General features: G+C 43.2%; 1 protein-coding gene across 1 annotated transcript; it reads right to left on the bottom strand.

Moving 5' to 3' along the window:
* Positions 1-2,216: 2,216 nt before the first annotated feature.
* cntn1b (contactin 1b) lies at positions 2,217-12,588 on the bottom strand. The gene is made up of 24 exons (XM_031865826.1): positions 12,435-12,588; positions 9,097-9,250; positions 8,953-8,988; positions 8,697-8,823; positions 8,404-8,585; positions 8,122-8,217; positions 7,825-8,037; positions 7,566-7,665; positions 7,278-7,462; positions 6,943-7,067; positions 6,731-6,848; positions 6,417-6,567; positions 6,201-6,328; positions 5,949-6,121; positions 5,660-5,783; positions 5,313-5,480; positions 4,997-5,146; positions 4,837-4,907; positions 4,478-4,730; positions 4,251-4,372; positions 3,912-4,101; positions 3,700-3,821; positions 3,424-3,580; positions 2,217-3,345 (listed from the first exon to the last, which is right to left on the bottom strand). The coding sequence occupies exons 2-24, from the start codon at positions 9,149-9,151 to the stop codon at positions 3,263-3,265; spliced, it is 3,129 nt and encodes a 1,042-aa protein (XP_031721686.1). The 5' UTR covers positions 9,152-9,250; positions 12,435-12,588; the 3' UTR covers positions 2,217-3,262.
* Between the last annotated feature and the right edge of the window lie 406 nt (positions 12,589-12,994).

The following is a 12,994-nucleotide window of genomic DNA, read 5'->3' as shown; positions in this document are numbered from 1 at the left end:
GCCACGCCAAATTGGTCTGGGAGATTTAGTGTGGCTCTTTCCAAACCCCGAGAGCCATCTGATGTTGCTCCATAGGCTACTCCGTTCTGTGGGACCAGCAGGAGTTTGGCTAAATAGCTAGCAAGCCAGGGGGCCCTGCCAAATGTATGTGATTTATGGGCCAGCGCAAAGGCTAATGCAGGCTGCTTTGCATATGTCCTGGTTTGGCTCCATTTTCAGCTCTCCCACCTTTGGTGCTTATAGTATTTTATAGCATTAACATTAGTGCTGCAACAACGCTGCTAAATGTGTTCTCTATTTAAATGTGCTGTTGTGCAAAAACACAGCCAACTGGTATATGGATAATTGAGAGAATGGAAAGGGGGTTGAGAGGATTTGATAAAAAATGCAATGGGTGCATGTGAGAGGTGGGAAATTACACAGAATGAACCTGCTTTGAGCACCATGGGATCCAGCTCTATTATTAAATCCATTTATGTGCTCCCACCATCACAGCTCCAACCTGACAGCCATAGAGCGTCTTATGATCAAATGGAAAGCAGCAAAGGGAATACCCAATACGTAAATAATCAGCTGCATTCCACTGCATGATGGGAGTTTATCCACTGTATATGACATCTGGGATTAGTATCTGCTGTCAGAAACAGTGTGAGTTGATTGGGCAAGAATAGGGACAAGTATCTATTATGTAGAATGGCTTATATACGGTATATGTATTTCATTGCATTTAATGTTGTAGCACAGCTTGTTGGATCTGATTTCAACTGCTTTATACATTTTGGACAGTTTAGTCGAAGAAAAAACATATTTCACAACCACATCATAACTTTTGTTTTAAAAAAAATCAGTAATCTGTAGAGTAGTTTGAAGCTGCAGCTGTCAAATAAATGAAGTGTAGTAAATAAACGACATTTGAAAAGTAGCATGAATGTAAATACTTAATTAAAGTACAAGTGTGTCAAAACTATAGGAAAACTGTGTCCTAACATGTCATGTGCTGCTCCTGTCCAGCTCTAAGATGTCGAGTTTGCGCGTCTGCACAGTGTGATGCATCCCACTGTATGAGCAAAGTGTCACAAGTCACTGTGCTGATGCATTTTATTTTGATAGTACGGCAGATCCCAGAGTTTGGTTTGCATATGCATCCTTGATCAGGCGAGTTGACCAAATCACCTTTCTTATTTACAGTAATGGCCCGAGGGAGTGAAGTGCTTCCTGCACATATCTTAGCACACTCTGTCAGACCCACCACCAATAAATCCACCCTGACAAAAGCAAGTTATTAGCAGCATTACATGTCTTGCATGCACACTATGTTACTGACTGTGTTATGCCCAAGGTAGCTAACCACAAGTAACCTGGGGATGAGTGCCTTGCTCAGTGGTACCTCACACAGGAGAGGTGTTTTTTATCATATGCTTGATATTTCGATCTGGCAAATGCCTGGTAAGGAGTTCCCTTTCACCATAAATCTGACAAAGTCACGGTGGCAAAACAAACACCCTGTTGATGTTTCTGAGATGCAACATTTGGGGAAAAAATAAAGAAAAACAAAACATATCATGCTTTACAAAAAGCACTGCTGTCTGGAGGAAGACTCATTCCCCTGCCAAGGAGGACTCACTTCTTTGCTTCGGTTGTGATTTTGTACTTGTTTGCGAAGGAGGTAAAATGGGGGAATTGCCGGTAATGGAGGTGGAACAGTAGAGATAAAAGCCTGCCACACAGGGATTACTGTACAGTATGTAAGCAAGCTCTCTTTAAAGCACAAACAAAAACACACGGATATAAAAAGCCCTTTTTTCTTGTTGTGATACACCATCACAGAAAATAATGGATATGCTGTCCACACTTTACAGGTAATGAGCGAAATAACCTGGTTGTAGATAATATTGTAGTGAAAGAAAGAATAGCCATACATACCGTACAGAAAATAGAAACTTTGATTCTTAATAAGCACGTTGCAGTACAGCAAACCTTTATTGTAAGGAAACTATAGTTAACAAAATTTGTATGTGACACTTCAGATTGTATATAAATAAACACTATATTGGATATGTGATTCGACCAAACGATACTGGAAACATTGGGTAACGGCATGTGGATATACTGCCATCTGCTGATGGAAATCACACATCGGATTTCAGTTTACTGGTTCTGAGAGAGCTCAAAAAGTCAAGAGGAGAAAAAGATTAACTAAAACCATTGAGACGATATAGATTGTTGTACTTGGTTTAATGATATTGTAGCCTGACATAAAGGAAATGAGCATACATTTAGGTGATACATAGCATTTCTGTCCAACCCCAGCCTCATGGTTCATTCAAAAATAGCATTTTCACGATCAAAAATCATCATTGTTCTCAAAAGGAAGTTGTCATTGAAGTGATATGGCTTTCATTGGTGGCAATTAAAATGAACATTGGACAAGCATCCTCTATACCCGTCACACAGCACCATGAACAAAACAAACAGAAAATGAATGTAAAAAGTTGAACAAAAATGTAAACGTGATTGTGAAGATTAAGGATGTGTAAAATATGTAATACACTGTATATGCTCATTGAAATAAAATAACTGATAACTGATATATGTTCATAAAACCACAGTTACGCATCCTTCTCAGCTCATTCCGAATCAAATACAATGACTATCATCATACAGTTCTTTATATATTATTAATTGCTCGACCATCTGAGAGATGTATAGTGCTTGTTGTAAATAACATTTCCCCATTCAGTGGGTTGAATTCTAACTTGGTAAGCTACTGTTTGTCCAGTTCAAACAGGAAAGAGTGATTAAAACATGAAGGAAGTTGAATTATACAAGAGGAACAGGACATATTGTAGTAATGATAGAACTGTTTTATTCTGAAGGTGTTTATTTCTATCTAAATACACACAGTGTGTGGAGAACTTAGTCATATCATCCAACAACAAGCATCTGTCCTGGCTGTTTTGGTTTTGACTTTGGGGTGAAAATCTAGATTCAACACTACATAGACGTAGACATACAGATTTGACCGATGAGTCCTACGCAGTTCAGCAGCACTGCTGTGTTCTTCATGTAATGAAGTCCGTAAAAAGTGTTGGGGCCAACAGAAGCAACTTCCCGTGTCGTGTTGCAACACAAAAGATGCATGATGTAGGATCTTGACCAATGACTATCAGTGCGAACAGTGTTTGGAGGTGAAGACTGGATCTCTTCTATCCACAAATTGACTTCCCACAGTCTATTATATACATGTCACCTGTGACGGCGCTTAAATTCCCAATCCCACAATGCACAGCGTCAGCAGCAGCAAAGACACCAGGCTTAGAGTTGGCGTGATCATTGATGCTTTACCTGAGGAAGCAGAAACACTATGAGACAAATGGGCAAAGAGGACAAAGTATATCTATATTTTTATATTTTAGCCCTTACCCTTAATCCTGATCTTCCTGACTGGGCCATCCCCTCCTTCATAACGGCCGCGTACCATCAGCTCATAGTCTCCAAACTGAGGCATGGGGAAGTCCATGAAGTGCCAGCCAGTGACGTAGACTTTCCCATAGATGTAACCTGTCTTTCTGAACATGACCTTCGAGACGAAAAGCAGGGTGGATTTACAGCATTGAAATTAGTGTTAGAGCTAATGGGGGGGGGGGGGGAATGATTTGGCTTAATAGATGGTAGTTTTGCAAAGCTTTCCACACCCACCTTGTAGTAGAGTGGGAAGGAAATATCGCCAAACCAATCATACTGGATATGATCCCACCACACATACAACCACTGTCCTGTCCAGGTAACATATTTCCACATCCGGGGAGGGTCTGGTGGAGCTGTTAACAAAAACAAATTATTCATCAATACCACATCTTTACAATACTGTAGGTGTTTATTGTCCCTAGAGTGCGAGTAATCAGTCTTACGTGGTCTCTTTGTGAACATCTCACAGTGTTCACCAGGGGGTCCGAGGCCGGCTCCGTTGAAGGCACGGACCTCAATGAGGTAGTGAGAGTCTGGCAGCATGTTCTCCAACCTAGTCTGGTTGGTTGTGGCTGAAACAAATATACGGTGTGCTCCCGGCTCCGGATCATCGTACTTTCTCCAGTACTTCACCTGGTTTGCAAGAAACAACATTTTTTTCTTATTAAATGTTGATTACACATCCCTGGTCATATTGTTTACCTATTTATCAATATACTGTATGCAAAAAAAACACATTTTTACACATTTTTTATATAGCTTATATAGTAAAAGCTATGTACCTGGTATCCCTCAATGTATTGCTGCAGGCCTGTACCAGTGTCGACCACAGGCAGCCACCAGACCAGAGCTTCAGTGGAGGACACCGGCCTGGCATAGACGTCTGTTGGAGACTCTACAGGTACTGAAGTTGGACAAATGGATGAGAAAAGAAAATATGTTCGTCAAGTTTAGTTCCACCATTTTTTAAGAACATAAACCGGAATCCAAACAAAAACAAAGTCCTCACCATCTCTTGGGTAGTAGATGACCGTGGTGAGGCTGTATGGTCCGTCTCCTTTCACATTAAACGACTTGATCTTCACCTGAAACTCTCTGACCTGAAAATCTTCCTCGGTGGGAATGAAGTAGGAGTCCCTGTGAACGTAACGCCTGGTCTCGGGGTCTGAAATGGTCTCATACCACCAGTCGTAAGCATCATGAGGCTTGAATGCCACAATGTAGCCAAACTTTTTGCCGGAGAAATGCCAAGGCTCCATGGGCTAAGGGGTCAGGAGTGGAAAGAGAAACCTCTTCAATTTAGCAAACGTGCTGTGTGTAAGTATTTTTGGTATATGATTAAATCACATGAACTGAGGGCTTACTTACAGTCCATGTGATGACGATCTCGCCATTTCTACCTCCAAAACCCGCCACATCAGTGGGAGACATCACTGGATCTGAGTAGACAAAAGGTCAGTAAGGTTTTGTTGTACCCCATGCCTGTACTGACTAAAATATGTGTCAGGTATTAGTATTCTCTCCTTACCAGCATCCCAGGTTTTGATCTTGAGGGAGGGGATGCTGGCCTCTCCGGAGCCGTACTCGTTGGTGGCGATGATCCTGAACTGATACTCCAACCAGGGGTACAGGTCCGTCACTTCTGCCCTCTCCACATTGCCGTCAAGAAAGGTTGGAGCTGAAGGAGACACGAATGGCTTGTCAAACTTAATCATGTTACATTCGCTCTCTCTTGTTTAGGTGCAAGTACATTTTACTTGCAGGTTGAAGCGATCAGATCGCATTAGGTCACAATGCTGGATTCAGAGCGAGTTGGCCCTCTACTGGCAGTGAGCAGTACTTACTGGTGCTGGCGTCCTTCCAGTCGTCTTCATTCAGGGCCCAGTAGTGTCTGGTCTGAATGGTGTAGGAGAGAATGGGGCTGTTGTGATCTGCTCCTTTAGTCCACAACAGCTTCACCCACGTGTCCCCAATCTCTTCCACCCGGATCACACCAGGAGGCCCAGGAACACCTGGATCAGGGAGGAGAGGCACAGGAAGAGAAGGTACAAATGTAGATGGTCAGCTCTGCTCAGTTTTCTGTTCTGCCGTTGCTCAGGAAAAGAATATCTACCAAACAGCTAAAATGTAATTAAAAATCTAAAATAAGCTCTGCATCCATGATCCTGAGGCGAAACATGCTGGGACTGACCTACAACCTTGAGGTCAGCGTATGCAGTGTCGCTGTCCACCACCGTCTGAGCCACGCAGGTGTAGCGACCTTCGTGCCAAATCTGGACATTCTTTATTCTCAGATCACCGCTGCCATCTTCACTCTGCACAACGGGAAGTGAAAACAATGACATAAAAGAGGAAGGGAAAGAGTGAGGGCTGGAGAAAGAACTATATATCTGTCATCAGCTGACAATACCAGTAAGGTGTCAAGTGACCGATTGTGAGTGTACGATGTTAAAGGAGGCTAGGATGAAACATCACCCTACCATAACACGTTCGTAGTGTTGCCACTCAGAGTGAAAGTCGATGACCCTGAAGTCTATGGCCCAGATGAATGTGATGTCCAGCATGGGGTCGTATGAGGCGGCGCACCTCAGAATCACCTCATCGCCAACCTTTACCTCAGTGTCTTCAGGTGGTTCTGTGAGGCTGGTAGCCTCTAAGGAAAGGAACCAAGTTCACTGTAAACTACTTTGCTTAAATATGTGCACGTGTGAAATATGCACGTGTTCACGGACCTGTGATGGTGAGATAGCCAGAGCTGTTGGCCTTTCCCCTGTCATTCTCAGCGAAGCAGGAGTACACACCCTCATCGTTGATGGTAGCGTTGAGGATCTCCAGACTCCCGTCAAACATGATGGAAATCCTAAAAGTGAACACAATTCATTTAAGCTGCTTGACAGTGGGTGGGTGATCCACTCTGTATGGACTGTTTAATGCTAATGTCGACTGACCGTGAATTGTTAAAGAGGAGCTCTTTGCCCTTTGTCCAGGTGTACCGCGGTCTAGGAGCAGCTCGGGGTTTACACTCGATCACCACGCGGCCATCTTTAGCCCCGAGAAGCTGCTTCCTCACAGGGTTAAACTCAAATGTGGGAGCACAGGCTGAAGGGAGATTATAAAGTGTATATTTGTGTTTAGTCAGTGTCCCAAATTTCATGAAAACTTCTAGAAAAACGGGATTTATATTATTGTGATAATAATAACACAATCGTGCTTCGTAATATTTAATAAGTCAATGAGAGCATTGCTTCTCGAGAGGTCTCACCGATGACTCGCAGCTCAGCGTTGGCATATTTGATGCCCCAGTAGTTCTCAGCAATACACTGGTACATTCCTGAGTCATCAAAGGTGAGACTGGAAAACTTCAACTCTCCCTTCCCGTACTGGAAAAACACACACAACCCAAATGCTGAGTTGATAGCATGTATTCCCCAATTTCTCTAAAGGAATGTGACATTTATTTAATTTTTTTTTTACCATATATCCATCTTTGTACCAGCGGATGAAAGGGAAGGGCTTCCCTGATGCCACACAGCGCATGGTGTGCTCTGAGCCGATGTCGATCTGAGTGTTGTTGATGGTTTCTGCCCACTCTGGAGCAGCTGAGCAAACAGAACAGGGGGAAAAAAAGGATTACATGCAACACAATATTCCAATGTATGCACCACAAACGTGCCACTTGCTGCCTTACTGCTGTCCAAAAGACCACTGGTGGATTCAGCTGTAAGTAATAATCTCTATACTAAGTCTACATTGCAGACTGCATAATACGATCTACTGCTGGCAAAGGATACTCCAATGAAATCACTTACACTCCACATACAGCCAGGCCTTGTACCAGTCCTTTCCTTTAGTGTTGATGGCTTCACACTCGTATGCTCCCACATCTTCGTACTGTACATTGTACAGATGAAGCACCGCTCCTGATTCACTGATCTCATGATTTGGCGGGAGGTCTGTGGCGTCCACCTTCCTCCAAACAATATGAGGGATTGGGCTGAAAAGACACACAAAGAGACTAAACCAGTGCCTTTCGTGAGAGCAAGTATCTGACGTTCCTCGTCAGTAGACTTAGCAAAAACACAAAAATGAAAACGTACTTTCCCAAAGCAAAGCACTCCAAAGTAATATTAGAGGCCAGCATGGCAGTAGTATCTGTGAACTTCACGCTGATGTCTGCTGGGTATTTTCTCTCCTCACCTGAAGCAAAGAAAGTAAATTATATCCAAATTGTTCAATGTCGCAAATCAGAAACATTTCAACATGGTGTGCATGTCTTTTTTTGTATTGTTTTCTTTCTAAATTCTGCTCTGCAGCATATGTTAAGGAGATATTTTTTCACAGCTGTTGTCTGCTAACCATCATCAGGGGGTAAAGGGATGAGGGGGATGAACTTGGAGAAGACACTCTTCCCGGTGACGGGGCTAGAGACAAAGCAGGAGTAGTTTCCTGCATCCTGAGCTTCCACTTTGGAGATGTACAGGTTCCCCGTCTTCTGGGATACAAACCGCCGGCGGTCAGTGTACAGGAAAACTGGGAACTCGTTGAAGATCCAGCGGTAGGTCACCTCCTCTGAAAAGGAAAAGACAGACGAGTTGTCATTGTTATCTTCACAAGACTGGCTTTTCAAAAGGAGACGGACAGACCTCTACGTACGTGGCCAGGCTTTTGGAGGGGCACACAGCAGAACAGCACCCTGCCCTTCTTTGGCATACACTGGGTCCCTTTCCTCTTGAGGAAACTCCTCCACAACTTTACGATGAGGAATAAGGAATAAATGGGAATTACAAATGGTGAAAACAAAAGCTGTGACATCCTTGTGTCTTCTGTGACACCAAGAAAAGACATTTTTTTTCCAAAGACTGGACCCAACAACATCAGAGAACAACTTCAGACATTACTACTGCCCTGCTGCACCAGCAGGGTTCACGTGCTCACATCCAAACTTGACCCTGGCCTCCTTGCTGATGACGGTGCCATAGATGTTCCTGGCCACGCAGACGTACGTCCCGGCGTGTTTCTTATGTCTGGGGTTTGTAACAACCAGGTTCCCCCCAACAAGGCTGTAGTACTCGTCTGGCTGCTCCATCAGCTTGATTTCCCAGTTATCACGGCGCCACCTAGCAGTGATTCAACACAATTGTATGCGATATCAACACTACTTCTGGTATAAACACTGTATTTCTTTCCGGTGTGTATACTGTATATAAATCTTCTGTAGTGTGTGTAACCTGTATGAAGCAGGTGGGTTTGCTCGTGCCCTGCAGTTCATGGAGATTCTCCCATCTGGTGAGTCTTCAGTGTAGACAACGTCCACTGGCTCCTCCTCAAAGATGGGGCCATATCCAGTAGCATCATCTGGCAAAAGTTTACAGAACAATTAGCTGACATACTAATTTAACATTACTCACGATTTGTGGTGACGTATGTGCAGCTTGCCCTGTTTTTGTCCCAACTCTTTTGGACAACAATTTACCAGGAACTCACCTCCAAAAATTCTAGGCTCGCCAAATAGCACCGCCACTGCAAGGCAGAAAACAGGGTCATGTTAGCTAATGATGTGCAGGGGTTACACTTGACTTAATTAGTGTGGGTAAACGGTATATCTGCAGGCATCACAGGGCCTCTTACTTGTGAGGGAGATTGAGGAGGAGAGGGCCAGGAGCAGTAAAGCAGCGGACGCCATGACTGTCAAGAAATCCACTTACTGCAGCCACGTGATTTAGGCGGATGGCCAGAGGGACACAAACAAGACGTCAATGGACAGGACATGAACTGGAGAGGGCTGAATAAGAGACAACAACAAAAGAGGATGTCAGAAACAGAACCACTGTTATTTTTTTATGACAATAAAGGACCTCCCCTCATTGTGGATTATTAAAACACGTGTGCGACCCTCAAGATATAATACCTGACTGATGACTGTGCATGATTTTTCTACACCAGAAACCGGGTGCAGAACTAGCTGGAATCCTCCCTGAGCATATAAATGATTCCGGATGTGAATGACTCAGCAGAACACTGCAAAAAGCCATGCGGGGTGCGTGCATATGCAGACACACACCAGCCTGTACTGTGTGTGTGTGTGTGTGTGTGTGTGTGTGTGTGCACGCTGACACACATGGGCCGTCTAGGAACTAACACAGGGTAGCACTACAGCACCTAGACAGCTCCTGCTACGCCGTCACACATTCTTACACATCAGTTCCGCAGGATGAAACAGCAGCACTGCTGTGAGTATACTGCAGTGTTTCGACTCTCACTGTCAGAGATATTAATAGAGAGAAAAGGTTGGAGGAGGATCATGGAGATATAAAGCAGGATTGATGAAGATGACCAGGGTGGGGGAGGGTTGATCCTTGTACTGTGTACACCCGTAAAGCTCCCATTGGAGAATGTAACATTTTTAAATCATGTTACACTGCAACATCAAACAAATCTTCATCACTTGTGCAATATGCACAAACTTAACATTTGAGGGAAAAAGAAGGTTTGGTCATCAAATACAGTAAGCATCCTAATGCAACCATTTCAATTAGGGATGCACATATCGAACAGGCAGAGTGACTTCATGAAATGGATTGGGTGTCGGACCATGATGGGACTGATCCTTGTTAAATATACTTTCTTTGTCAAAGTCATTACAAAATATGTTTACAAATGCTGTTTTTGACACAGCAGCAATCCACAGCCTCATGTCACCTTACATCAAAATAACTCCAATGAACTCCACACAGTCAGATCAACAGATTTTAAATACAGTGACTGCACTGGTGTATGATCGCTACTTAGATACCCTGAGGCCAGTATTTAAATAATCTGTGTTATTAATTAGGACAGAAAAAGTTGTTTTGGCTAAACCTCTAAAGTAAATTGCATCATCTCAGGTAGTTTATAATGTAAATGGAGGCTAGTCGAGTCTGTGAATTTAGGTCAAACATATGCAATGCACTGTCAGCAGTCCAAGGGAAGAAAAAATCAAAATCGTTAGGTGTATTTTAAACTAACAATCGTACTAAAGTCCATTTTTGTATGATTGTAGATCAAAATCATTCAGATGTGGAAGTTAAACACTTGTTAATCGCCGTCCACTTGTCCAACATGACATTTGAGATGTTGTAGCAAAAGCGTCCAAGATGCATAAATCTGCACAGAGCCATCTGATCAATTTATGGTTATCAGATCAAAAGCTGCTTCTATATCTTGACACAAATACATAAACTAGCTGGAGGAATAGGTTTACTCCAAAATGCATCACAGACCTTGGAACTAAACCTTTGCGCTAAACAGTGAGCTTAGAGCTCAGACTACATCTCATAATAATCTTCCTATAAGGTCACAGGCCAAGAGGATGTGATCAGGGACAGTGCATCATGAGGAAATCAGGAAAACAGCAATCTTCTCTTAAAAATGTTTGGATGTGTACTTCTCAAATTCTGGAAAATAAATGTCATATTGTGATATGATCTTGAGGAAAGTACACATGTTTTCTGGTAACTTGTTGGGGGTAAATATTGTGACTATAGCCAAGATCTGACAACAAATGCCAGCACAGATCACTGCTGAGTCATTCTGGGTGTGAGAAGGAGAATAGGAAGGCACAGTGCAGAGAGGAAAAAGGGCCAGGCAGCCACCGGAAAAGGAGAGAGGAGAGTCACACACCCAGTTTACAGCCCCTCCACATGCAGAGACTGCAGCACTGACTCCTCATGGGCTCTCTTGATGACTCAACACTAATATCACAATGGTATACCAGCAGCTGGCAGCATGTACGCTGCATTTGCACAGCTTTGTGTCTTCAAACGGTTTATCTTTCAGATGGAGTAAGAGCAGCAAGATCCCAGAGAAGGATCGGAATGCATCACAGGTCCAAACATATTCAAAAAAAATCATCTAACTTTAGCGCACAAGCTGCAAAGACACGTTCACATACGGCTTTGTACTTTGTATTATTGCAGCATTCTGTTCCACCACTAATTCTGATCAATCCAACAGAGTGTGTTTTCATCAGTTTCCCCCTGGCGATAATCCCATCACAGATCCTCTCTGGACAGACCAAAGCGAAATTTAGGTCAGCACATGTATTAAGTCTTAGTCACTGCCTGAATGGCCATGTTTGCGCTGTGTTTTAGGGCTAAACAAAATCACATTCAAAGTCATGTTTGAATTCAACAAGAGGTGGTTTTAACCTAGGGAATCCTGGGTTGATTAAAGTGGAATTCTGTTGATGTGTTTGAGAGCTGGCTCTGGATTACGATTTTGCTTCACAAGACCTTGAATATGTCAAAATAAACATGGCCTCATGTTGAGGATGTGAGGGGAAATTCCCCCTTATATCTAAATTTCACTTTGACTCACATTTTGAATTCTTCTGTTTAAGTCCAGGACATGGGAGAAAGTGTATGTGTACATCATAATTTGTAATATTTAACTAACCAAAAATATTTGACTTGATAATAAATGCAGTGATATAGAGTCAGTAGATTGTATGGCAGTGCAGTACAGGAAACAATATTTGTTGTAAGGGAGTTGACCTTCAGGACGGTCTGCCATTTAACAAACTCTGCCTTGGTGCATCCAGCAGCCTACTGCGCCCTTGACGCATGCAGCATCTGACACTTTCACCTTGCGTCTCCTCCCTGCATCCACAGAGACGCACTTGTATTATCGCAACTGCAGAGTGAGAAGCTAAAACAACCTTTTTATTAAACAGCGCTCACTTCGTTGCAGTCGTTCCAAAAAAAAAACACCAGCCTCGAAAAGTAACTGCGCAGCACCTTACATCACTTCACCCCAATGACGACTGAGCGGAACCGGTAATTCGCTGCTCTGCATTGCGGTACTACTTTTGCCGGTCCATTTCAGCACTACGGCGCGAGCACATCCCAGTTTATCCTCAACTCAGTCTAGACAAAAGAGCTAGTTAGATCATGCACATACACGCATGCACTCGCATGTGATGTTCTTACCTTTGAGACAGATTTCAGTACCCTGTCCGCGTGGCACACCCGGACCCGAACCGCATCGCCCCACAGCCCATTCGTCCCGTTCATCTGAACTTTTCTATTGGAGGAAAGCGGCTGAGTGACACCTCTGGGTGGCAGCGAGGATGCGGCAGCGATTGGTCCACGAGAGAGGGAGGATGAGAGGGATGTGGGCATCACTGCGCATACCAGACAAGTCGTTATTAAAATAATTTAAAGTGGCCGTGTTTAATAAACGGTGCACTGCATAGAATATTATTGGATTACTTTAATACCAATTATTTGAAAAGGAAAATATAGCTTCAATTGTCCACCAAGCCTATATCGTATTCGCCATGTGCTGTGCATCATAAATGACTCTCAGATCAATCTATTATTAATGACAGCTTCCAGACACTAGTTCCTCTTCAATATTTAGATCAAGAGTGTTGAAGTTACAGGAGGATTACTCCACATTTGCACTGGGCTAATATTAAGCATATATTACACATTAATTATTTATATTTGACCTTTTAAATTTAGTCTTAGTTTGACTCTTATTCCAA

Source organism: Anarrhichthys ocellatus, unplaced genomic scaffold, assembly GCF_004355925.1.
Source record: "Anarrhichthys ocellatus isolate YVR2014 unplaced genomic scaffold, GSC_Weel_1.0 scaffold33, whole genome shotgun sequence".
NCBI lineage: Eukaryota > Metazoa > Chordata > Actinopteri > Perciformes > Anarhichadidae > Anarrhichthys > Anarrhichthys ocellatus.
Note: the sequence above shows the minus strand (reverse complement) of the source record. Positions and strands in the feature narration are given on the sequence as shown.

What these genes read in the sequence shown, in the direction of transcription:
- cntn1b (XM_031865826.1), bottom strand. Translation starts at nt 9,151, where the DNA reads ATGGCGTCCGCTGCTTTACTGCTCCTGGCCCTCTCCTCCTCAATCTCC. An exon ending in CCCTTTACCCCCTGATGATG is followed by an intron (nt 7,666 to 7,824) that starts GTTAGCAGACAA and finishes TCTTTGCTTCAG; the next exon opens with GTGAGGAGAGAAAATACCCA. An exon ending in GATGTTCACAAAGAGACCAC is followed by an intron (nt 3,822 to 3,911) that starts GTAAGACTGATT and finishes TTTTGTTAACAG; the next exon opens with CTCCACCAGACCCTCCCCGG.